The following is a 26,484-nucleotide window of genomic DNA, read 5'->3' on the forward strand; positions in this document are numbered from 1 at the left end:
TTTGGAAAATAAAATCCAGAAATATCTAATTTACAGAAGTGGCTTCCATCTGGCCACTCTCCCATAAAGCCTAGATTTGTGTAGTGCTACAGAGACACTTGTCCTTCCAGAACGTTCTCCCATCTCGACCAAGGCACTCTAGTTCTGTCAGAGTGGTCATTGGGTTCTTGGTCACCTCCCTGACCAAGGTCCTTCTTGCCTGGTTGCTCAGTTTGGTCAAATGACAAGCTCGAGGAAGAGTCTGGGTAGTTCCATATTCTTTCGAATTCCCAATTATGGAGCTCCTGTGCTCTTAGGACTCTAGAACTCTAGAAAACACTCTAGAAATTATTTTATACCGTTCCCCATATCTATGCCTCCTCACAATTATATCTCGGAGTTCTACGGACAGTTCCTTGGACTTCATGGTGGAGTTTCAGCTCTGACATGCACCGTCAACTGTGGGACCTTATGTAGAAAGGTGTGTTTCTTTCTAAGTCATGGCCAATCAATTTAATTGGCCACAGGTGGATTCCAATCAAGTTGTAGAGACATCTCAAGGATGATCAAAGGAAATTGGATGCACTTAAGCTCAATTCGGAGTGTTATAGCAAAGTGATTAACAACTTATTGACTCAAGACATTTCAGCTTTTCATTTTTAATTAATTTGTAAGACTTTCTAAAAAGAAAAATTTCTCTTTTGACATTATGGGGTATTATGTGTAGATCAGTGGCAAAAAAATCTCAATTTCATCCATTTTAAATTCCGGCTGCAACACAACAAAACGTGAAAAAGTCAAGGGATGTGATTACTTTCTGAAGGCACTGTACTTAAGTGTTTTTTTGTAATTGCAGTATATAGTTTTGTCGGCACTGAACTATTCATACGCGAAATAGTCATTACTGAACTGCGTGCTCGTCTCCAATCTCTTATTGTCTTTTGTCAATGTTGTTATACATCATAAAACTGAATTTCTATTTTAGTGTTGCACAAGCGAGCATCGTCTTTGCGATGATCTAATGGCATGCTCCAATGTAAACAAAGATGCCTCCTTGTGATGTCGTACGAGACATGTTGTATGGACTGGTGGTAACAACACTTGAAATTTGTATTCAGACAACGCACATACAGTACTTGAGTTTCCACAGCCATGACGAGGCAAAATTGAACAGGCTGTTTAGAAGCGCAGACATGCGGCTATTTCTGTTGGTGGAAACCAAAACAGAGTATCAACTAGAACGGCACTCGGTAGAGCGCATACCTCCACCAGGCTTAGCAGTTTACGTTTTGTATCCCACTGATAGTCCGGATGTGAATCCGAACTTGAACCAACATCTAATGGGCTTGTGCTTGTCACCTAACAAACTCATCCATCAAGTTTTGTCATAATCCGTCAACAACATTTTGAAATATCATGCCATATAATATTGCTTTGCACCCCTTTGCAGCCCCCTTTCTTTTCTTATGCACCCCTCCTCGCCATTATTCATGGAAACCATGTACAATAATCTGAAGGGACCACAAACCCATTTCACAGAGCACTGTATTTTTCCATCTCTGCTGGTCTCATTTCTCCTTCTCTGCTAAATTTGCTTTCAATTAACAGAGATCAAGGTTCATGGAAGAGCAAGAGGGTGGAGGGTAAGATGAATAAATTGGTACGGGGTAGAGAGTAACAAGTGTGCAAAGGGCACAGATAAGTAACAGACAGATGGAAAACAAATTGAGGAAAAGCAAAAATATACAAATTCATCTGTCAAAATTCACTTCAAACAGTAATAATAAAACAGCAGCACCACCACCCTGACATTACACTATGATGTTAGATTCTTAACATATGTTAAATCGTTTAACCATTCCTTCAATGTAAGATAACGCATGCCTGTGATAAAGATGTAATGCACTCCAAGCTTCATGGGTGGTGACACAAGAAAGGTTTAATGATAACCGAGTTGAGCACCACAAGCAGACAGAATCAAACTCAAGCGGTTGCCTGGAGTATGAATGAACGTTAAAGCAGCACTCACAGCAAAATAATGTCTGAATCGAGATCTCAGAAACTCTTTAAAGCAACCTGAATACGACTATAGCATCTGTGCAAGTTTTCACCCAGGCAACATGTAAACCTTCCACAAATCACATCTATAGAGTCTCCCCCACCACCCACCCATCCACCCCTTCAACTCCACTACCCCATTACTGATTACTATTAGATGGATGATAACTACCACCTCAGGTCATAAAACCCCTACTCATTACATTTTCTACCCTTATTAACCCTCAACAAGCCGACACCTTCCCTTCCAGGTTATTGTTCCCTCCACTCCCCCATAACCCTCTTCGTTTTTTAACCCATTTCTGCTCCATCCTCGGTCTTCTTCCTCTTCTTCCTGTTTGCAAGCTTGTATCCAGCTTGTTTACCCCACATGGTCCCCTCCTTTTCATCTCATTCTTACTCATGCTCATTCTTCCTCAACCCCTCTATTGTGTCCCTCCACCCTGCTGTTGGTGTGTTCTCCCCTTTCTACGATGTTCTTCTTCTGATTTTATGTTCTCATCTGTTCTGTGGAAGAGCTGGTTCATATGCGACATGTCCGTGAGATTTTATATGAAATTGAGACATTAAGTAGAAAATTCGGATGGGATTTGAACCTGGGATTCAATGTGCGCAGATGGAAAAAACAAACAATGCAATGCATTCTTCTCTATAAACAATAATGATATACGGGTCCAAAGTGAAACACCAACCATTAAATGTGCGGAGCAAGTACAAACAGAAACACTAAAAATCAAACAATAAAACAAGGCCATAGAGCAAACATCCTAAAAGGGATGGTGCAAAGGGACTACACTTCCCTTTGGGCTGTCCATTGTCTGGATTTGATTTCAACCCGACGAAAAACTGTCATATTGGCGTTTTATACATCACAAAGTGTGCCATCCTTGAGATGAACATTAAGCCGGCTGTCCTATGTGCAAGCTTGACAGAATTCCTGACCGAAACCATTGGAGGAAATGGATCAGCAATACAGCTGCCAGGCAATGATGTGACCAGTCAGCATCAATGTACTGCACATGAGAAAATAACATAGAGCAAACAAAATACAAAAGAGCACGAGAGTAAACATCGAGTTGGTGCAAAGGGTAGCCCAACCCTTTGGGCATCGTAGCCCAACTTGGTATCATTAACCCAGGTTGGACTTAACGTACTCATTAGTGTGGCCCGAAAAATTAATTTTTGAATTTTATATTGCACACCCTCTCATTTGAGGTGGCTTGATGAAAACAACAGCACAGTAAATATCTTGGGGCAATCCAACAAGAGTAAGTGGTCTCCCACAACCCTCTAATAGTAATCTGCAAGACCGGATTCGTTGTTATTTCTGGTCCCCATAACTTTTTCTCTCTGGGCCAATTCTTTTCAAATCTACACCAGCCTCAATGTGGACCCAAATTTTAGCTTGATCTAATAAGTCCTTTCATATTTAAAAAAACACATCATCCCCATTGACCCACAAATGGCCCCCAAAGTCCCCCATGAACAACATCATCGAGTCCAAAATCAAACACACTTTATTTAAATAATTGTGAATGTGAAACTGCATTCTTTTAACACAAACAAAAACAAAAACAGTGTTTAAAACTAAATCTGTTTAGTAACAAAACAATGGTGCCAGGTCAGTCAGGGTATCAGTGTTACTTGGTGCTCTTGACCAGTTGATTTTTAGTGGCACTGGTTGGCAGAAGCTTCCGGTGATGCTCAACGACCTGGTAGAGGAGCTGGCGCTGCTGGTCATTCTTGGTAAGGACTTCATTAAAGTCAGTAGCCAATTTGACTGCACATTCTGCACAGTCGTTCACCACCTTCAGCGCACGAACAGTCTTGCACGCTGCAATGTAGTCATCACACTCGAACCATGTGTCTACTGCGGCCGTCAGGAACTCCTGTGACAAATGAAGTGACTCAGAGGTTGAGCGAGCGCTGTGTGACAAACTGTGCCACGGAAAGGTTCCGGAACTCAGGGATCTTGTTTGGAGCCATACGTCGAACATCTTCTGGGAGTGGATCTCTCTGCAGGGCATTGACGATAGCCCCCTTATCTTCATCAGTGCTGCCATCGCTGAACAAAGGCAGTGCTGCAAGGTCCTCACTTAGGTACCACAAGTGCAGCCGCATTTTATTTTCTGCGACTGGCAATTTTGCTGTCAACTTGTTGGTAATCTTCGATTAGCTGAAGCATTAATAAGTCATTTGTTGGAGCAGCTGTCGTCAAAGGTGCTGCAAACCAGAAGCTTGCATAGATTGTACTAACAAACAAACAAATTCGTCGCAATGAGTCCATCTCGCGCTTGCTCATGTGGAATTGATGGCGAAATCCAAAGATTTTAAGACAATAAATCCCTTTTGCCATCCATCTCGCGTGGTGATAAGCACCAGGAGCACAAAATCCTGTACCAATATCCATATCCTCTCCCAGGAGCCAAAGTGCGAGTCCTCTCCCAGGAGCCCAGGGGCCAGATTTTAATCTTACAGCCGCCATATTGGTGCTCGCCGTCACTGCGATGCCAAGCGAAAGACGCCTCAGAACTGTTACATTCACAATCGCTATGTCGTATGTACTCCCGATACGTATTTCCTTCATTGTAAAAACTACCAAATCAACAGTTAAAAGGATTTTGAGCCGATATGTGTTACGGCCTTGGAAAGATCGATGGCGACAGCGATCTGTTAGCGTATACACCACCAAATTGGAATTCTATGTGGAAAGTAAGATCTTGGTCCACATGGAGGCTGGTGTAAATTTGACAAGAATTGTCTGAGAAGAAACAAAGTTATGGACACCATAAATTTCACCGAATGCTGTCACACAGAGTACTTTTAGAGGGTTCTGGGAGACCGCTTAATCTTGTTGGATTGCCCTAAATTTTTTATTGTGATATTTTTTCATCTAACCCCTAAGATGAGAGGGTGTGCGATATAAAAAAAAAATACTACATAAAAATTGGCCACCCTAGTACTCATTCACCAACAGTATCACACAAGATGCACAATGGGACAAAACAAGCTTTCAAAAAAAAAAAAAAAAATTCATACATGATCCCATACATTATCCTTTTCATACATGATCCATGATAGCAGAGCAATACAAGTTAAAGGGACAGGTGGGACAAAATAAGGTTGCCAAAGGCAGGTGGGCGGGGTAGGACAGAGAAGTGGAGGGAGAGAGAGGTGCGGAGCAAGTCGAGTATTCATGTAATTTATACAAAGCGGAACTGACTTAGCTTGTGGGCGGCTTCTTTGGCCTGTGAAGGACTTTCGGCAACATAAAAGCGTTGCACGCAGATCCCATGCTCCTCCATCAACCGTTTGCTGCTGTACTCATGCAGATCGAGACATCGCACTGGAGGCCGGCAGACCTAACAAAATAATTTTTAAAAAGGGAAGTATATAAATATAACAATCACAGTGCAGGGAAACGGACTACGTTAGTCCAATATCCAGGGTTTCACATTGCACAGTCAACTTCATTTTTAACAGAAACACGTTTTTAATTTTTTGACCAAGCCATGTTATTCAATTGCACAGGGTCAAGACACAGTTCTGCCTGCCCTTTGGCACAAAGAGAATGGAAAACACAGCAGGGATTTGCCAGTGTTGATAAAATGTTGTGTTGGGAGTCTCAAAGCACTCATTCACTGGATACTCGGCAAACAGCTTTTTGCCGATTCAAGTAAAACTAACACAGGAAATAACAAAGCAAAGGGGCGGCATTATTAAAGAAAGAGCTCACAAATCATGATGAAAAAGCAATATACAACACTTTTTAAATCAGATTTTAATCTTCTGTAATGATCAAGGATGTTCTCCAAGCTAAAAATATGATTAAATCGTCAAATTGGATGAAAAGTTTACGTTACAACTTGAAATTTGTTAAATTGCTCATTAAACGGAGCTAACCACAGCAATTGATGAAATTGCAGATCCTGGAGAAAGTGTCAGAATGTCCGACAAAATGGTACAGATGTAGCATACTGTTGCGGAAATGAGGATTGAGTTTTTTTTGATTGTGTTGTATATTCTGGCCCCTCCTTGCTCGAGTGTGTATAAAGGTCAAAGGGCGTTCCGGTAGTTAATTCCATAAAGCATACATTGAAGGACACTATAATACCCTTGTTCAGTAGTTTATTTCCTTATTATGTGTATTAGTTTAAGGCTGTGTCTTCCATTAAAATGACACTCCATTGCACCAAGTGAAATAGATAGATTCCTTTCATTCCCCATTACCACTCCCAAAACTTCCATTGCCAAGCCTCAATTTCCAATTACATCCCCTCCAAGTCTCCATTGCCAACTGCACTGGGCAGTTGGCCAGTTTGTTACAGCTGTGGGTTGTTTTCGCCCCAAAGCCGCCATTGAACATGTGCTCGGGTTGGGGAAGAAAGGCGTGCCCGCCCGTCGTCATCAAGGGCGGAGCCAGAGGGTCGCGCGACCAACCAGGGCCGAGGTGAGCACACCGATGGGCGTGTCCTAAAAGCCGGCGGCTTAATCGCCGGAGGCGCTATAAAGGCGCGCGCGCAAGAAGTTGCGAGGAGGTCCATGACAAGAGCAGAGCTGAGTTGTGTGGTTTTGGTCAGAGCTGGGTTGGTCGTCAGTGGTGGTCAGTGGTTGCGTTGAGTGGTCAGTGGTTGCGTTGAGTTGTCGGTGGTGAGGAGTGATTGGACCAAGAGAGAGAAAGAGTCCTGGAGTTAGTGAGAGAGGGAAAGAGAACCCGTCACGCCAGACCCCCCACCAGCGCATCGGCTCCACCAAGCAGCTCCGACTCGTGATCCCGCGCACACGACAGGATCGGTGGCATCAGCGGCCGTCGAGGTCCAGCCCGACGTCCCGTGCGGGATCAAGCTCCAGCCACACACCTCCTTCCAGCCAATCCTGCCTGCAATTTCCCCATTCGTGTACATGAGTTTGTTCTGTTTGTTTTGTCCCTGGGAATAAATTAAGACTGCATAGGATAAGCTAGTAATTTTCACTGTGTCTCTAATACCTTCTGTATATTATTTTCTTATCTTTCCTTCTCCTTGGTTATTTTGAGCCTGTAAATAGTAAATAAATTTAGTAGTATTGCCAACCTTTTAGTCTCCTCCTTCTTCTTCACATCCGTGTCGCTTTTGTCTTTTCCCTATTGAATATCTGTGGCGCGATACGGCCAACGTTCGGGTGAATCGGGGAAACTGTTAGGTCGCGGTGCCATCCGCTCGGCAAACCAACATCCTTAACCGCGGACCGTAACAATACTTACCTTTGAGATGTCTAATGTGGGTTCAATTCCAGACCTGACAATAAACTGTCTGATTGCTTCTGCCCTGGCAGAGCAATGACTGCATCACAAAGTGTGCCTTCATAAATGGACATCAAGTTGGGTATCCCACCTGCTAGCATTAGAGAGTGGATGGAAAAGATCCCATGGTGTCTTTCACCAAGTGAAGGTGAGTTATATTGCCAGCATCCTGAACAAATTACAAATTCCTGCCAAATCAAATTTCGTCGAAAGTTATGCCTAGCCAGCCAATTCCTGAAAGACTTGTGCCAAACACTTTCCCCGGTGAATCCACAAGGAGGGAATAATTGGGGCCGTAGTAGTAGTAGTGGTAGTAGTAGTAATAGTAGTATGAAGTGCTCCCACCTCCCACCTTTTGTAATAGTAATAGTCTTTTGTAATAGTCTCCCACCTTTTGTTCATATGTGTGTTGTACCGTCCACCAAACAGTGATGACTCCATCTACATCTCGCTGTCTGAGAATATGGACCAACTTCTATCTACCCATCCCAACTCTCTCTTCCTCATATGTGGTGATTTCAACTGTCACCATGCCAGTTGGCTGGGTGTGGGTACCTCTCTCACCAGCCATGGCTCTTCAGCAAAGGACTTCTGTGACTCACTGGGACTGACACAATCTGTCAATTTCCCGACCCGGATTTCAGTCAACGGAGCATCTTCTCTTCTGGACTTGGTTATGACTAACTTCCCTGAAAATGTCTGCTGCTCTTCTTCTGCTCCAATCGGCTCTTCTGATCATGTGCTTGTTTTTTGTTTTGTTTTTTTTTGTATACTGAATCGAGGCTCGTGAAAGAGCTAACATTTACTTCACAAACAAATCAACCAGACAAACAAAACACACAAAAAGCGGGAGCGGAAAACAAGATGGGGAGAGAAGGTGAAGCACACAAACACAACATTTGAGAGCAGGGAGATGTGTGGAAGGGAGAGGGCTTGGGGGGAGGAGGCATGGGAAGGGGGGGGGGTGGAGGGAGAAGTATAAAACATAAGTCTGTCTGAGTGGACAGAAGTTGTTAAAGTGGACATCTCTCTGACCATTCTCAGAGAGCCTCCTCAGCGTCGACGAGTCTGGCATTTCACTCAGGCCAACTGGCACGGTCTTCAAGCAGCCATCAATCATCTGGACTGGTCTCCCATCTCTACTGCCTCTGACATAAATTCTTCCTGGGAATTCTTCCAAAGCAAACTGCTCTCTCTCATGCACAGATTTATCCCATCTCGTCTTCTGTTGTCATACCCTTCCTCCCGTCCATGGTACACGGAATCTTGTGGTGAGGCTATTGCCCAGAAACAACTTGCTTTCGTCTCCTGGAAAGCAAATCCAACGGAAGGAAATCTCATTTCCTTTCACAAAGCCCGAAACAAGTGTGTGTCCACCCTCAGGAGAGCCAGGAAACAATATCTCTCCGTTCTCAGGACAGAACTCTCTTATCTGTCTCCCTCTTCCAAATCCTGGTGGCGTCTGGTCAAATCTGTTTCTGGTGTTTGTTCTCCCTCCATCCCCTCCCTCACCTCAAATGGCCACACAGCTGACTCCACACGTGAAAAAGCTGAATGCCTCAACTCTGTGTTTGCCTCTAAATCTTGTGTCCCAAACACATCCCTCTCTGTACCCACCGTACCCAGTCGTACCCAGCTGCTCCTGGACTCTGTGTCCTTTCCTCCTGACAAGGTGGAAAAGTTTCTGTCAACCCTCGACTCGGATTCTGCAACTGGACCTGACGGCATCAGCCCACGGGTCCTAAAATCCTGTTCTTCCGCTCTTTCACTCCCTCTCTCTGTTCTCTTCACCCTCTCTTTTGCTCAAGGTCATCTTCCATCTGCTTGGAAATCTGCCAACATCACTGCTTTGCACAAAAAAGGTGCAAAAACAGATCCCAGCAACTACAGACCAATCAGCCTTCTCCCAATTATCAGCAAAGTCATGGAATCCATCATTGCTTCAGATATGAAATCTTTCCTCTTCTCCAATGGCTTGGTCTCTGATCATCAATTTGGTTTCAGACCTGGACACTCTACTCTGGACATGCTGCTTCTGCTTTCTCAACAATGGATGGAGGTCCTCAATGCCAAACAGGAAATTAGAGCAGTCTCCCTTGACATATCACGTGCCTTCGATACGGTCTGGCACCCCGCTCTGCTCACCAAACTCTCCTCTTTTGGTATCCATGGAAATCTCCACGCATGGCTGGCGGACTTCCTCTCTAGTCATAGTCAACGTGTGGCCCTGAATGGGTTTCTCTCATCTCCTCTTCCTGTTCAGGCTGGAGTTCCACAAGGCAGTGTTCTGGGCCCTGTGCTTTTTCTGGTCTTCATCAATGATCTCTCTGACTCTCTTGAAAATCCTCTGTATCTCTTTGCTGATGACTCTACTCTCTGTCGCTCCATTCTTCATCCCTCAGATCGGCAGTCTGCAGCCTCCTCACTCTCTGCAGACCTGGACAAAATCACAGACTGGGCAAACAAGTGGAACATGTCTTTCAATCCTGACAAATCTCACACTCTTACGATGTCTCTCCGAAAAGATCGACTGGACAACCCTCCCATCCACTTTCTGAATAATCCTCTCCAAGAAGTTCTGACACTCAAGCTTTTGGGTCTCACTATCTGCCATGATCTTTCCTGGGAAAACCACATTTCAAATCTGGCCTCCAAAGCCAGTCGCCGACTGGGCATCCTCCGTCGTGCGAAGTCCTTCCTTGGCACACCTGAGCTCCTCACCACATGCAAAGCTTTCATCCGCAGCTCAATGGAATACTGCTCTCCCCTCTGGGCTGGTGCTCCTGCCTCACACCTAGCTCGTCTTCACGCTGTTGAAACCAAAGCATTCAGAATCATTGGAATCTCCCGCGATGAAGCTAACTCCAAGGGCCTCTCACTCACTCACCGCAGGCAAGTTGGTGGTCTTTCCGTCTTCTACCGACTCCTCTCTGGCCTTGCCCCCCCAGCTCTCTCTGGGCTCTGTCCCACAAATATTCCTACAGGTCACACAAGATCTGCCTGCAACCCTCTTATGGTCAAACTGCAAAAATCAAGACTCTCTGCTCACCTTCACTCCTTCATTCCTCTTTTCTCCCGCCTCTGGAACAAGCTCCCTCACTCTCTTCAATCCCACTCCACCCTCCAGGTCTTTAAAACAGCTGTTCACCACCATCTCTTATCTTCCCCCATCAAAAACCTTGATCTTTTCTACCCCCGCTAATTTCACCCCAATTCCACTTTTTTGAAATACCAACTTCTGTCCTGGAAGTCCTTGGTGTCCTTGTGTTTTATACTTCTCCCCCCTTCCCACGCCTCCTCCCCCCAAGCCCTCTCCCTTCCACACATCTCCCTGCTCTCAAATGTTGTGTTTGTGTGCTTCCCCTTCTCTCCCCATCTTGTTTTCCGCTCCCACTTTTTATATATTTTGTTTGTCTGGTTGATTTGTTTGTGAAGTAAATGTTAGCTCTTTCACGAGCCTCGATTCAGAATACAAAAAAAAAAAATAAGTGTTGGAAGCAAGTCATTCAATTGACAAAATATATATATACAGGCAGTCCCCGGGTTATGAACGCCCGACTTACGAACGCCCGTACTTACGTACCGACCTCCGTAAAGCCTATTATTTAAAAAAAACAAGTTGCTTTTTTTTTTTGGTTTTTGTGGTTGTATACAGAATTGAGGCTGGTGAAAGAGCTAACATTTATCACACAGAAAAAAAATCAACCAGACACACAAAGTATATAATAAGGGGAGCGGTAGATGAGAAATATGAGAAAAGCTCTGTTCAAGCCACCCTTGATGTTTACTTTAAGAAAGATGACCAGCACCAGGTCCATCCTCTCCAGCACCAGGCCCATCATCTCGGAGAGATATATCAAGGTATGATCGTTTCAAGGTTTGCAAGACATCAATTGGAACGAGAGTAAGACGGTGTTAACCTTTAATTTAATCATTATCTTTTCTTTTCTATCTAAACAGTTTAAGAAATGTTTCTTTAATGTTTTTTATACCTATAGATGTTTTAGGGAAAATATATACTATATACGAAGACAAACATTCGACCGATTGACGCTAGATGTGAACCGTACGTAACTGTTCCGACTTACATACAAATTCGACTTGCAGACAGACTTAAAAACGGAACTTGTTCGTAACCCGGGGAATATATATATTAGCCCGGGGAATATACAGGAAACCCCACAAATTGATAGATATATATATACTGTATGTGTGTGTGTGTGTGTGTGTGTATGTGTGTGTATATATATGTATATATGTATATATATATATATATATATATATATATATATATATATATATATATATATATATATATATATATATATATATATATATATATAGTCACGTGAAAAAGTAAGTACACCCCATGTCAAGTTTTTGACTTTTTCAACATATTTCAACATACAGCTATTTGATCTTCATTTCAATAATATTGATAGATAAAGGTGGTATAATATAACAAATATCATGAAACATTTACATTCTGTAGTCCATTGTATAATTTAAATATACATAAATGCAAATTTTGCATGTCGAAAAAGTAAGTACACCCCGACATTTATCACTACTTCAAATACCTAAAATTAGAATCAGGTGCACCAGCTCAGGTGCAAATGATTAGAACATCATTAGAGAGGATCTTGGAGGAATCTGCCTTATTTAAACCTGACTTTTAGTTTGGTTTGCTCTTTGTTGTTGAAGTGTGCGGAGTCACCATGCCTAGATCAAAAGAGCTATCTGAGGCCTTCAGAAAGAAGGTTATAGATGGCTACGAGTCTGGGAAGGGATTTAAAAAGATCTCCAAACAATTTGAAATCAATCATTCGACTGTCTGGAAGATCATCTACAAGTGGAGAAGATTCCAAACAACTGCCAACTTGTTCAGGCCAGGCCACCCCAGCAAGTTCAGCCTGAGAGCAGACCGCAAGATGCTGAAAGAAGTCTCCAAGAACCCCAGAATGTCATCACGGGACCCACAGGTAGCTCTTGCCACTGTTGATGTCAAAGTGCACGAGTCAACCATTAGAAAGAGGCTACACAAATTTGATCTACATGGGAGGTGTGCCAGGAGGAAACCTTTGCTGTCCAGAAAGAACATCAGGGCAAGACTAAAGTTTGCCAATGAACACCTAGGCAAAGAGCAGCACTTCTGGAACAATGTGCTCTGGACAGATGAGTCAAAGGTAGAGCTATTTGGCCACAGTACCAGAAGACATGTTTGGCGAAAACCAAAGACAGCATTTGACCACAAGAACTTGATACCAACTGTGAAGCATGGTGGTGGAAATATTATGGTTTGGGGCAGCTTTGCTGCACCGGGGCCTGGGCAGCTCACCATCATAGAACCCACGATGAATTCTTCATTGTACCAGAGGGTGCTTGAGGATAATGTGAGGCCATCTGTCGGAAAGTTGAAGCTCAACCGAAGGTGGACCTTGCAACATGACAATGACCCTAAACATACCAGTAAATCTACCAAGGAATGACTGAAAAGAAAGAAATGGAGGGTTCTGGAATGGCCAAGTCAAAGTCTGGATTGAAATCCCATCGAGATGTTGTGGGGGGGATTTGAAACGAGCTGTGCATGCAAGAAACCCCTGAAACATCGCACAGCTGAAAGAATTCTGCATGGAGGAGTGGGCAAAAATTTCTCCCAGTCGATGTCAGAGACTGGTAGACAGTTATAAGAAACGCCTACTTGAGGTTGTTTCTGCCAAAGGGGGCAATACCACCTATTAGAGCCAAGGGTGTGCTTACTTTTTCCACATGCAAAATTTGCATTTATGTTTATTTAAATTATACAATTGACTACAAAATGTAAATGTTTCATGATATTTGTTATAATATATCACCTTTATCTGTCAATATTGTTGAAATGAAGATCAAATAGCTGTATGTTGAAATATGTTGAAAAAGTCAAAACTTTCCATGGGGTGTACTTACTTTTTCACGTGACTGTATATATACACACCCTCAGACCCTGCTATTCCTGAAAATCCGCGAATAGTGAAGCCGCGAATAGTGGGGCATTGTTTCAATGGAAAAAGGGGGGGATAGGTTCCCGAGTCACGAAAATCCGCGAATAGAGAGGCCCAAGCCTCGAATGGTGAGGCAAAATCCGCGAATGTCGACGATTAATCGGTGAAAGTCAATGAAAGCTCCGCAAATAGCAAGGCAAATCCCGCGAATGTCAACGATAATCCGGGAAGTTCAATGAAAATCCCGTGAATGTATGCCGCGGCATTGTTTCAATGCCCCTGAAAAACCCGTATTCACAGAACACGGCCGCGAATAGAGAAACAGGTCGCATTTTATCACCCACGAATGTGCAGAATCCACGAATAGCAGGGTCCGACAGTATATCTTCATACAGGGTGTCCCTTAAATAGTTACCTTTTTAATGAATACAAAAACCACATGCAACTTTCCGGATGAATATGGAAGTCAGAGTGATGGTATAAATTATATTTGGGACTCAACATGTCCATCTCTTTCAAAACACGTATAGAAAGAAAGAACCACCTTTAAAGGCCATTTTTCCCCGCAGAGCAGGGGTTGGCCTTTTTCAGGCACCGTGGTCCCCTTTTTGAAGCAATGTTTTATGGCCGGATGCCCTTCCTGCCGCCAACCCTGTTTGTCGCGTCTTGCGACACACAGGGAATTACCAGTGAACTGGTACTCAATTTGCCGACCTCGGAAGGATGACAGGCTGAGTCAACCCCCCTGGTGTTGACCGGGATTCGAACCCAGGATGCTAGGATCCCAAGCCGGCACCCTAACTACTAAGCCAACACCAGGCTTGTTTCAAAACACGTATGCAGACTGATAATTGCCCACATCATTTGTCCAAATGGCACAGGATATGCCCTAAGCAGCATAAGCAATGCAATCTCATAGCTCATCCAAAAATGACAATAATAATAAAATCAAAATAAAATAGTAATCATAAAATAATAAAATCATAAATCACATCATAATCATAAATAATATAATCATAATAATATAATTAATAATAAAATCATAATAAAAGTAAATGATAATAATAAAAATCATAGCAGATGCCATTAACTCTGTCGTTGATGAAACCCCACAAAAATAAAAACATCACGGAGTCAAGTCCATGGATCTTGGGGGCTAAGCAATAGGTCCACCACAGCCAATCCATTTGTCAGGGAATGTTAAATCAAGTGACTCACAAACAGCTCTTTCAAAGAAAAAGAAAAATTGCACCCGTGCCCAGAGGAAACAGTTCAGTTTGGCATTTTTAATATGAAATAGGCAAAGCCTAGAAACGAATGAAACCCATTAGAATTGCCCTTTAGAACCATCTAAAACTCTTTAGAATTTCCTTTAGAACTCATTATAATTACCCTTAAGAATCCCTTAGAATCACCCTTTGGAACCCCTTATAATTACCCTTTAGAACCCTTTAGAATGAAACACGGTGGGTTTAGAAAGGTTCTTATTCTTCAGTTTTAACGGATGGACATAGCCAAATATTGAAGCGGCTTCACCACTTAAACTAGAGGTTCCAGGGAACCTGAACTCAACTGGTCTATATCAATATGGTTAGAATATGCATAATAGAACCACAAACGATATAGTTTATATGTGCTAAAGAGGTACAGTAACGTTGAAGGTTTGATCAAATTTGATCAGTATTTGTGACTTTTAGAGCTTGGACGTCGTCCAAACTGATGTTTATGGGTCAAGTCATGTCATAGGTCACGACGAGGTCATTTTTCGGACATCGTCAAAACCCGTAATATATGTGTTGAGGTTTGTTACATACTGTCTACACACCAAGTTTCAGCCTTCTAGCTACATTAGGAAGTACCCGATTGACAAAAATTGATTTTTCAATATGGCCGCCCTGCCGCGCCCATTTTTGGGCGTGCAACGCCCAAATGCAATCCCAAACTAGTTTATGTCTTAAAGATGCTGCATAACAAGTTTCATCAAATATAATCAATATTTGTGACTTTTAGAGCATAGACGTCGAATTGTTTACAGACGACAGACAGACAGACAGACAGACAGACGACGGACACTGGGTGTCGACAAAAACTCAGCTGGACATAGTCCAGTTGAGTTTAAAAAAAACAAGACCAATAGTCTAACAACGGCATAGCCGAGCTTGGATCTGCTGAGTGGAGGATCTGCTGTCCCCCTGTCATGTGACCAGATCCTCAGCTCTGATTAGTGGATGTTTGTGAAAGACATACATGCAAATACAACATTGTTCCAGACAGTATTGCTCTACGGGCTAGGCCGTAAAAATATGGCTGCCGAAACATGTGATTGATGACAGACATCATCAATTTTTTTTTTTCTCCACCAATTTATCCCTCGATCACACAAGCAATTTCATACTGATCGGATTAAGCATTCTGCTTGTCGATTTATTCCCCATGGGGAGTACGTTGCAATGAGCCACCTTTCAATTTTTTCCATAGAGTGGTTTCAGAGATATAGAGGTGCAATCTTTTTTTGTTTTTTTTCCAAGATGGCGCACATATCACGTGACGTCTGACGTCATAATTATCATTAAAACGTTCTACATGAGAAGGCGCTTCTATGGTGAAAATTGTGTCAATTGGACCAACGCGGTTGCAGAGAAAACGAATTTTACAGTAAATAAACCCGCAAAATGCCGGCGGAAGGGCCATACATACCTACGGACAGAGAACCGCTGTTCCAGACGGCATTGCCCTATGTGCTACGCTGTAACAAAAAAAAAACCTAACATTCATTGAAAGAGAGAGAAGGACATATTGAGTAACTTTCTAAACACAACTTGGAACATTACTCTGACTATTCCATTATATTCATCTGGAAAGTTGTGCATGCTTTTTGTATCTTTGTATTCATTATAAAACTGGAGGTCAAAACTGTTATATTTGTGTAGATAATATATGGCTCCAAAAAGATTTATATGGATGAACTGAGACAAATCCAATGAAGGCAGAGAGAGATGAAATTAGAATGAAGACGGACAAATGCTGAGCAATTGATTTTTAGTTGGAAAAAGGCAAACAGACTTTAGAACACGAAAGGAACGTGCTTGTCTTTAAAACGTGTAAAATACAAACATTTAAGATCAATACTCATTCCTTCAAGACAGCCTGGTGTTGGTTTAACGTTTAAGTTGTTTCGCTTAAGATCTTAGGGTCTTTAAATCGAGCCCCTGTTGTGCTGTCAAATAACACCAGGTGGGTTGACTCAGCATGTCATCCTTCCAAGGTCGGCAAAATGAGTACCAGGCGACTGGAAACAGGGGGAACTCATCAGTGACACAGCTGCGCTCTCAGCAATGATGCAACCTGCAGCCACAAGATGAATGAATGAATGAATGATCGTTTTAAGGCCATTTTCCCCGCTAGAGGAGGGGTTAGCCTTGCGGGCCCCATGACAATCATGGTTCCCTGTTTGAGGCAATGTTTTTTATGACCGGATGCCCTTCCTGACGCCAACCCTTGGTCGCCTCTTACGATGCGCAGGGATACGGTGCACCTATTCTAAACCGGGGTACACACCGTGATCATTCATCCCAGCAAGCTGGTACTCAATTTGCCGAACTCGGAAGGATGACAGGCTGAGTCATTGAGTCAACCCCCCTGGTGTTAATTCAGCGATCGACCGGGATTCGAACCCAGGATCCTAGGATCCCAAGCTGGCACCCTAACCGCTAAGCCAACACCAGGCTAAGCAGCCAACAGCAGCCACAAGATGCATGCAAAATAATAATTCCTTCAAGACCAGACGTCTCTAAAATGTCTGAATTTAAAACCAGGCCGAGATGAACCAGACTCAGTGGCATCTCAAATGTTACACCAAACTTACCTGTTTGTGGGCTGATGTTCCCAGGTGACAACTGCACTGGCACAAGACTTGCATGTAGACTTAAGAATGTCCTTATTGGACTTCCTTTGTCCACCATGTGACCGTTTACCAAATTTAAGTTGGCCATATAAAAGCGCTCTGGGAATTCTATGGCCTTCCATGCATGTGAGGCGTCCTGACCAGCGAAGCTGGGCTTGCATCAGGAAATACTCAATTCCTCAGATACAACAGCAGTGTAGGATTGAGGTGTTAGGTATTCTGTCTCGCCAGGTGATGCCAAGAATCTTACGAAGGCATCGCATATGGAATTGATCAAGGCATTTGATACGGCAATGCGGAGCAGAGAGGAAAGAGACGTCATAAAGATGGCATCACCCAGAGCGTCCCCGGAAGTTATGAAACTTCCCCAAGCTCAGTGGGTATGTTTGTCTGAAGTAAAGGCCGGTGTGCATTTGTCTGCACGTGTGTGCATGAGTTGTGTTGTAGATCCTCCTCGAGCCTTAGATGTTGTAAAAGAAAGAATTTTTACTGTAGTTCTAAACGGAATCCGGGAGGAGCTTGAACACGTGTAGTCACACATACATGTTAGTGGAGTTGCCGTTGTATGAGAATGATGCATCTCATGAAAACCAACAAGAGAAACGAAAAAATGAGTACTTTGTCAGTTATGAGTCAATAGGATACATGCTGTAATCACCAGGTGTGGTGTCTGGCCGCATTGTAATGGAATCAAAAATGTAATACATTGCATCACGTGACTCAGAAACGTTCATCTTCATGTTGAATGGATCTATGGGGTTTCTCTTGATGTCTTCATACTTCAATACAATTCTTCGGTGACAAGGATAAACTGCCTACAAATTCTGCTTCATTTCTACGATGGCACCTGCTGAATTAGCTGCACCGGTTCCATTCAAATTGACTCTAGGAAGGCCGTAGTTGCCGTGGCTGCAGTGGCACTGTCTGTTCGAGAACTACATTCTTGCTGCAAGCTTCCAAGGAGCAAGCTGCAGTGGAAACGAGCTATTCTACTCCATTCACTTGTTGCAGAAGGTCAGATAATTTTCTATACTTTGTCAGACATTCAAGGTGACAATAATAAAAACGTAAAAACGTAAAAACGTAGACTGCAAATGAACAACTTTTCCGCCTTGCTATAAACATTGTAGCAGAGAGGTATAGATTTAGACAGCGGCACAGCACGACTAAGAGTCCATTGCCGCCTAAATTACTGTGTTGCACACAAATTTGCTGCAATAGCGGACGAGATGATTTGGGACAAATTAGATGAAAAAAACAATTGCTGCCAATCACGAGAACGACTTCTAATGGAAATCAGTTTAACCATGCTTCGGGATATTGAAATTGCACATGATGTTGAGACCACGAAAAAAGAAGCCAAGTCGATGGATTGTGAAACTAAACCACATCATTCGGTGGAATATTACAGACTTTACAGCCTCAATAACTCTACAGCCTCAATAACTCTACAGCCTCACTGTTCTACTAAGTGCCCACACAACAGCTCTACTAAGTGCCCAAAACAAACTGATAAACGTTTGCAACTTCACTCCAGTGCTCCTCTGAATTCACATATATCTACTACTACATGTACAGCAATCCCTCGATATACAGAAGGGTTACGTTCCGCAAAATCTTTCCGTTGGGTGAATTTCCAAATATCGAATTTAATTATCCCATTATATAAGTGGAGATAGATTCCTATGGAACAACATCTTAACTCAACGATGTAAAAAATTACACATATTAATGCAGCAAACTATTAAAATACTTGTGTCTTAAGACTGATGTGTGGCAGGCTCGTCCACATCATTTGAAGAGGTGATGGGCCGAGGGGTGGCAGGCTTAAGAGGAGCAGGGTCATCCACATCCTCTGAAGAGGTAGCTGACTAAAGTGTGACAGGCTTGGAGGTAGCGGGCTGATGAGTAGCAGGCTTGGTGGCTGCATCCCAGGAAGTACCAGCCACATCATCTTTCTTGGAGAAATATGCATACAAGGTTGTCTGCTTATAAGCCATGATAACGTATTGGCACCCAGTGCTGTTACTTGTTGAGCAGTGAGCAAAGCCATCTTATTTTGTCTTTTATTGCACCCAGTGTGGAGGAAACAAGGCTGAGCTCTTCCACGAAGTCACTCAGTTTTTCACCCTCATCAAACCTCCTCAATACATCAAGTAGTTTAACCTATAAAGCAATTGCTTTATGGGCTCGATGCACTCCTGCGGCTCTTTGCACTCCTGCGGCTCTCTTTGCACTCCTGCGGCTCTCTTTGCACTCCTGCGGCTCTCCTTGCACTCCTGCGGCTCTCCTTGCACTCCTGCGGCTCTCCTTGCACTCCTGCGGCTCTCCTTGGACTCCTGCGGCTCTCCTTGGACTCCTGCGGCTCTCCTTGGACTCCTGCGGCTCTCCTCGGACTCCTGCGGATCTCCCTGGACTCCTGCGGCTCTCCTTGGACTCCTGCGGCTCTCCTTGGACTCCTGCGGCTCTCCTTGGACTCCTGCGGCTCTCCTTGGACTCCTGCGGCTCTCCTTGGACTCCTGCGGCTCTCTTTGGACTCCTGCGGCTCTCTTTGGACTCCTGCGACCGCAAGCACTAGAGAAATGGTTTGAGACATCTCGCAAGGGTTTTTGCACTTTATAGTCTTGTACAAGTGTGAAAAATAAGGAGCGTAAATCACACAGACCGCCGACCATAAGCATAAATGAAGAAAGGGGGAATTGTATTAAAAAAGCGACAAACGGCAAAGTAAAATATGCACTTAAAGTAAATGAACACAAATACCATGCATTTATATGTATTTTTTTATTTCTTCTAAAATATATTCATATTGAGATGCAACATTTCCATTATAGCGATTCTTACTTCCGTATGTCGAAATGTAATTCCCAATTACTCATTTCCGTTGCAGCAAATTTTCCGGATATTGAATGTCCGTATAAATCGAGGGATTACTATTAATGCTACTAATGTGGATCTGCCTCCCATCTTGCCAATTCATGGACTGTCTAGCAACAGACAAGGAATGTACATCCTGCCACAAGATTGGATATTTTGCTGCAGTGTGCCAATGCTCATGTACTGTATGGGTGTACACAGGTGAAGAAGAACAACATTAAGTTATTGTTGTCTACACTACACACCCACTGAAGAATGAAGTGACTGACCCAAAATTTTCATAAATTACATTAAAGCAAATAATGTTGTTGACTCTGCTTCTGATGCTCCACTGATGAATGAGCAACGTTACACCAAACATTTCCTCGATGATGCTTTACAACCATGGCAGGGCACATTAGTCCTACAATTACAATGGTGATAATATTGTTACGTTTGTGGGGGGTAGGCAATGATTACCTTAGTCCAGGTAGAATTGTATATGCAGGTAGTGTGCTCCGACTGTTGTGAAGAAGAAGAAACCCCATGTATCATAAGTAGGAAATTCGTTTAGACCGGATGTCGTGTAAGCGCGTATAAGTGTCCCCATGAGAGGGGTGGGGTTATGTTAATTAGTTAAGGATTATGGGTAATGAATCCCCTGTATGTAACTGCCTTTGTTATTTTTCCTCTGTTCCTTATGATAATGCAGCACACACACAAAGCCAGGCAATAGCGCATTAAACGACACTAAATAAAAGCTAATCGGAAACAGGACTTGGAGCACCAACGAGGATATCACCGATGGGTGATCACATCAAGCATGCAGGTCCGTGAGGCCATGCCCCAGACAGCAGTGATGGGTTAGGATTGTCGAGCAACGAAGAGAGGGACTGGCTGATAGGAGCAGGCATGGGTGGCGTCGGATGATGTCAGAGCCTTGAGTACAAAGGAGTTGGAGGGCCGACATTTTCTCTCTCTGCTTCTGGATTTGATCGCGTGCAGTCGGCATTTTATATCTCTCTTGGCTTTCTCTCTGCTTCGGGACTTTTATAGCGAACGGTTGAGGGTTACTATCACTTGCGTTGGAACATTGGTGCTGTGCAGTCGCGGTTGTGCTCTTGCGTGAGGGCCATCTTGATGACCACGTGAACATTTTATAGCGCTCTTGCGCCGGGGACATTGGAGGTATCGACGATCGTGAGGACAAGCGCGGCTGGAGCGACCGAGCAGGCATGGCCTGCTCACTTTGCGCACGGATCCAGGATTGAGCGGACTGCCCAATGGAGGCCCGGTTTCAGCTCGCGGGCTGCACGGCAGGATGTTTTGCCGCGTGAGGACGGAGGGCCTATGACGATTCTGGACGATCAAGGGGACCAGAGCCAAGTCACAATTACACGCTTTATTTTCACCTTTATTTTTCCTTTTGTGTGTATACGGGTCTGTATGGGGACGTCCCATTTAGGAATCTTATTTTTATCGTGCATTCTTTGTTGCTGGAATTTCTTCAATAAAGCCGGTATTTTTGTACATTTTGAATCCGTGTCAGTTTGAGTTGATTATCGCAGGTTCGAAGACGTCCGGTGGGACCCGTGAAGGTAAGTTCATCATTCTCCTTTCCCTCATGTGTAAAGAACACCGTCATTTTTGACTGAACGCCTCGGCTCATTCGGCTATCTGTTTCCTTGGAGGATTTTAATCCCGAGGAACAGGACAATATTGATGTGCTGGGCTGTTTTGAGTCTACTGTCAAATACCAGGATATATAGTGTTAAAGCTACATATAATAATAATAATAATAATTCATTTATTTTGTATAGCGCTTTTCAAGAAGCCCAAAGGCGCTTAATGTTGTGAAAAAGGTTTTACCCTGCTAGGTAAAAGATCTCGTTCTGAATTTGGGTATCAAAATCCACAGTAAAACACTTACATGTACTCAGATGTACCTACAAGCAGCGGTGTTAAACAGGAAACTCCCAATCACAAGTACATATTTCAATCTCCTCCTACTGGTACACAAAATGAAATACAAGCCAAATTCCCTGCTCTATTATCAGATGACTTGGCATTGATAAAGGGTACTGACAAAATCAGGCTGAACCCGAATGCTGTCCACATCCAAAAGAAGCCACGCCCCCTTCCATTTACTGTTCGAAAGTAAATAACTAAAGATCTAAAGCGTCTTCAGGAACAGGATGTTATAGAGCTTGTTGAAGCTTCTGAATGGATATTGCCAGTAGTAGTTGCATGGAAAACCAACAATGCCGTGTGTGTTTACATTGATCTTAGAAAGGTTCACTACTCCACAGTAGTTGAGGAAAACCCCAGACCGAACATTGCCGAACTACCGAGTGAACTACAAGGTTCTACTGTTTCCTCCAAAACTGATGTAAAAGCCACTTACCAACAACTTGAATTGACTAAAGAAAGTTGCAGAATAAAGCAGAATGCCTTATGTCCATTCCCTGCCGATACGGCTGATATTGTGACCGACGACAGCACTGATGTAGACGATGATGTTGACTGTTTCTGTGAAGTCTTGCTACAAGACGCTTGCCTTTCTCATCACGAGTTAGATAAAGCGATTGTCACTGGCCCCACTCAAGTACAAATGAAATGGTACATTCAAAACAGTTGCCCGTCCCAATCTAAAATGATCGAGGACACTGTGAAACCAAACCGTACCTCCCGATTTGTGACAAGTTGCAAATACACAATGACGTCGTATTTCATGAACGGGTTGTTATCACCAATTCCCTTGCGACGAGACCGATTGACATTGGACATGCCGAACATCAACGCATTGTTCACACGAACCAGCAAATGAGACGGTTGCTTTGGGGGCCAAAAATTAACACCCAGGTTCAAGATGCTATTTAAAACTGTTACGTTTGTCAGATGAACAATAAAACTGCTACTTGTCATACATAATGGTCCTATGCACATAGTTCCACTTCCACATGGAGTAAGTTTAGTTGAGATTAGGTATTGTCAGACTATATGCTTCCCATGACAGCAGATTTGCCAGAACTCTTATTTACTAAATCACAGTAAAGGGCCTGAAGTTACATTCACTCAATCTGCCACTACTGAAATTGTCATAGAGTTCCTCACCTCTGTTTTTAGTCGAGAAGGATTTCCAGACGAAATAATTATTGATCACGGACTACAATTGGATTATTGTGAGTTTACTACTTCTCTTACTGAAAGAGGTATTTCAAAATATTCAAATTCTGCCATCTACCACCCTGGAGGCAATGATGAAATTGGAAGTTTTAATAAAGGTATTAAATGAAGTTGTGCAAACTGCCACAATTACATACCACACAGTTGTTAACTCTGTACGCAATTTCTTAGCTGTGTGCAGATGTACTGATCCACATAGTTCTACTAGAATTGAAGCATTTCTATTGCTTCAACAATGTCATATGAAGACCAAGTTAGACATTGCAGGAACAACTAAGACCCCTTCTTTCTACAGATAGGAGATGGTACAAAATAGAGTTAAAAAAATTCCAACAAAGCTTATGAAGATAAGCACAGAGGTGTGAAGTATACTGTGTTCAAGCCAGGTGGTGTTGTAAGGATAAAATAAATAAATAAATAGGACACGTTCTGAAAGGTGAAAGCAAATTCTCATGCTCTACCTGAATAAGTGCTCGAGTAGGTTTGAATACTTATGCAACTGAAGGTGCACCAACCAATACTGCACATGAGGTTCCAATCAGTCCTGCGGGAGTGCTCCGGAGCGGCGCTCCGGGACCTCAATCCATCTGAGGCAAACCTTAGAATCTGAGGTGGAGTTTAGCCCCGCAAAAGTTAAAAAAATAAATAATAATAAACACCCACGTTCAGATCGGTTGAATTATTGTCCTTCGTGTGTTTTCATGGCCAAATAATAGGGATCAAACCTTGGATATGACGATACGTTGGACAAGGTCTAAGGGGTGACATCATAACAATACAGGTTATAGGTAACACAGACCAATAGTACAGGCATTTTGTATTTAAGACCTCACTATAATTGCAACAAAAAGTCACTCACTTGTTTTGTGTCCCTGAATATATCCTCTTTGACCCTAAAAAAAGTCTTAAGAGATCCTCTGGGGGGAAGTTCTCAAATCGGCAAAATCCAATATGGCCGCTATCCATCTTAATGACAATTGTTATTTAAAAAATCAAAAGCAAAACAATCATGAGTAATACCACTTTTTATGGGTTTTTGGGGTCGAGGAATCAAATTCTGATCTTATTTTGGTGATATAAGGTCACAGAAACTCTACGAGGTCACCATCGAGGTCATTTTGGGACAACAAGATAAGAATAATGCATAATGCATCTATGTAGGTTTTTTTTTTTTAGCAGTGGGGAATCTGCTTCTCATCTTATTTATGCTCTTCAATCTAAAGGTCCAGAACTCATGTGAGAATCTTGACATCCTGTGGAAGACATCAATCCTGTTTGGTACACCCAGACCTGCATGGTCAGGTATGATGCAGTTCGTACGTCGTGGTGCCCACCCTGGCAAGGCAGATGTCATGTTTCTACCAATGACAGACATGAATTCCAGCGACAGCACATGCATATATTAGACCCTGATTTTCATCAGTGAGCATGCATGACGTCATGGTGTCACCCCAATCATCACCTTTGATCAGCCGCTCTGGTGGAGGGCTCTCGTGATCATCAACTCTGAGCCGATGGGAAGTGATCTGAAAGGAGTAGTCCTGCGTTTGGGAGGCTTCCATACGGAAATGAGCTTTCTCGGATGCATCGGACACCTGATGGCTTCAACCGGGCTACAAGAACTGATGGAGTTGATCTACGCCAAAAATGCAGTGATTCATATGCTGAGTGGCAAGGCCATTTCCCGAGCAGTCCGTGCACACTCCATAGTTGACGCAACCCTGAATGCTCTGATGCTGGCAGATGTGTTTGATGCCCCTCTGCCACACAAACCTGACAGATCAGTTAGCAATGAGAATGAAGATCCTGACTTTGCCAAACCTGCTGCAAGACAACAAAATGACCCGTCTGCAGGCATAATCAAGAATCCGGAACTGGAGGAAGCTTGTTCCCTCTATAAGAAACTTATGGAAGGGACTATGTCTGCTGAAGAAGTTTGCCTGTCTGATGTCCTGGAAAAATTCAAAGACCGCCTTCAGAAGTATGCTGAATCAGCAAAGATGTCATCCAGAAATTCTGCGCTCTGGCTTCAGTACACAGACATGATAGACATCCTACACAAATACATCACTGCAGAGCGTACTGGAAACTGGGCATTACATCTACAGGCCATCCAAGACATGCTGCCTTATCTAGCATCCTTGGGTCACAATCTGTATACCAAATCAGCCAGGTTGTATCTGCAGCAGATGTCTGACCTCAAGGCTCAACACCCTGATGTCCAGCAACGTTTTGAAGAGGGGTTCCACATGATTCGACGAAGCGATCGCCTGTGGGCAGGGCTTTCTTCTGACCTGATCATTGAGCAGGACTTGATGAGAAGTCTGAAGACCAGCAGAGGGCTCACACGTGGTTGAGGAATGACGGAGCAACAAAGCCTGCTGTGGCTGCTTTCGATGCCTGCCTGTGCAGAAGTAAACCAGGCAATGCAGGAGCTCACAGGGGTGAACTACAACACCGGCGAACAAAACAAGGACATGACCACAGCAAGACAAGCCCGTGACTGGAAGGACACTCTGTCAGTTCTCGAGTGTCTACAAGAGCGAAATCCATTCAGCAATGACTCAAGTCTGCGAAGCATTGCCACTGGAGTCCATGCCCACCCAACTGTTAACGTCGATTCAGCTCAGTCGGTTGGGGAATCGATATTAAGGTCAATGGATGAAAGAACAACAGCTGAGTACACCTTCAAGAAGAAAGACCAAGCAGTCACATTCGGCATGAAGTCGTCTGTCAAGATTGATAGTGATCAAGTCCAGGTTGACCCACAGCTTCTCTTCCAGAGACTAATTACAGTTGTGCAAAAAGCTGATGAACTAGAGTCAGCCTTCAAGCATGAACTATGCAGCTATCCACCAGCACTCTTTGATTCCTCTCTTTTTCTCAGAGAAGCACACAAGCCAGCCCTTGCTGGTGCCATCAGGGATCTCCTCGGATCTGATGTTCCTGCAATTATCCCAGATGATGACACCCAGTATGTCTTGGATGGAGGGGCACTTCGTCAACGCATCCCATGGTCTCGCGGAGCAACATACAAAGACATCTGTCACCAGTACACGGAATATGTGACGAAGAGGTATGGAAATGCCATTGTCGTGTTTGATGGTTATGAGAGCACCAACACAAAGGACATGACACACCAGAGACGATCGAAAGGAAATTCTGGCGCAACTGTGACATTTGCAGCTGACATGCCTCTTACAATGAAGAAGGAGCAGTTCCTTGCAAACAAACAGAAT

General features: G+C 43.4%; 1 protein-coding gene across 1 annotated transcript in view; it reads right to left on the bottom strand.

Moving 5' to 3' along the window:
* Positions 1-26,484, bottom strand: part of SUCLG2 (succinate-CoA ligase GDP-forming subunit beta) — a 309,494-nt gene that overhangs the window by 278,050 nt on the left and 4,960 nt on the right. The window contains exon 2 of the mRNA XM_068112925.2: positions 5,261-5,399. Within this exon, the coding sequence (XP_067969026.2) occupies positions 5,261-5,399 (139 nt within the window). The remainder of the gene's footprint in view (positions 1-5,260; positions 5,400-26,484) is intronic.

The sequence above is a fragment of the Myxine glutinosa genome, chromosome 4, assembly GCF_964187855.1.
Source record: "Myxine glutinosa chromosome 4, kmMyxGlut1.1, whole genome shotgun sequence".
Lineage (NCBI taxonomy): Eukaryota > Metazoa > Chordata > Myxini > Myxiniformes > Myxinidae > Myxine > Myxine glutinosa.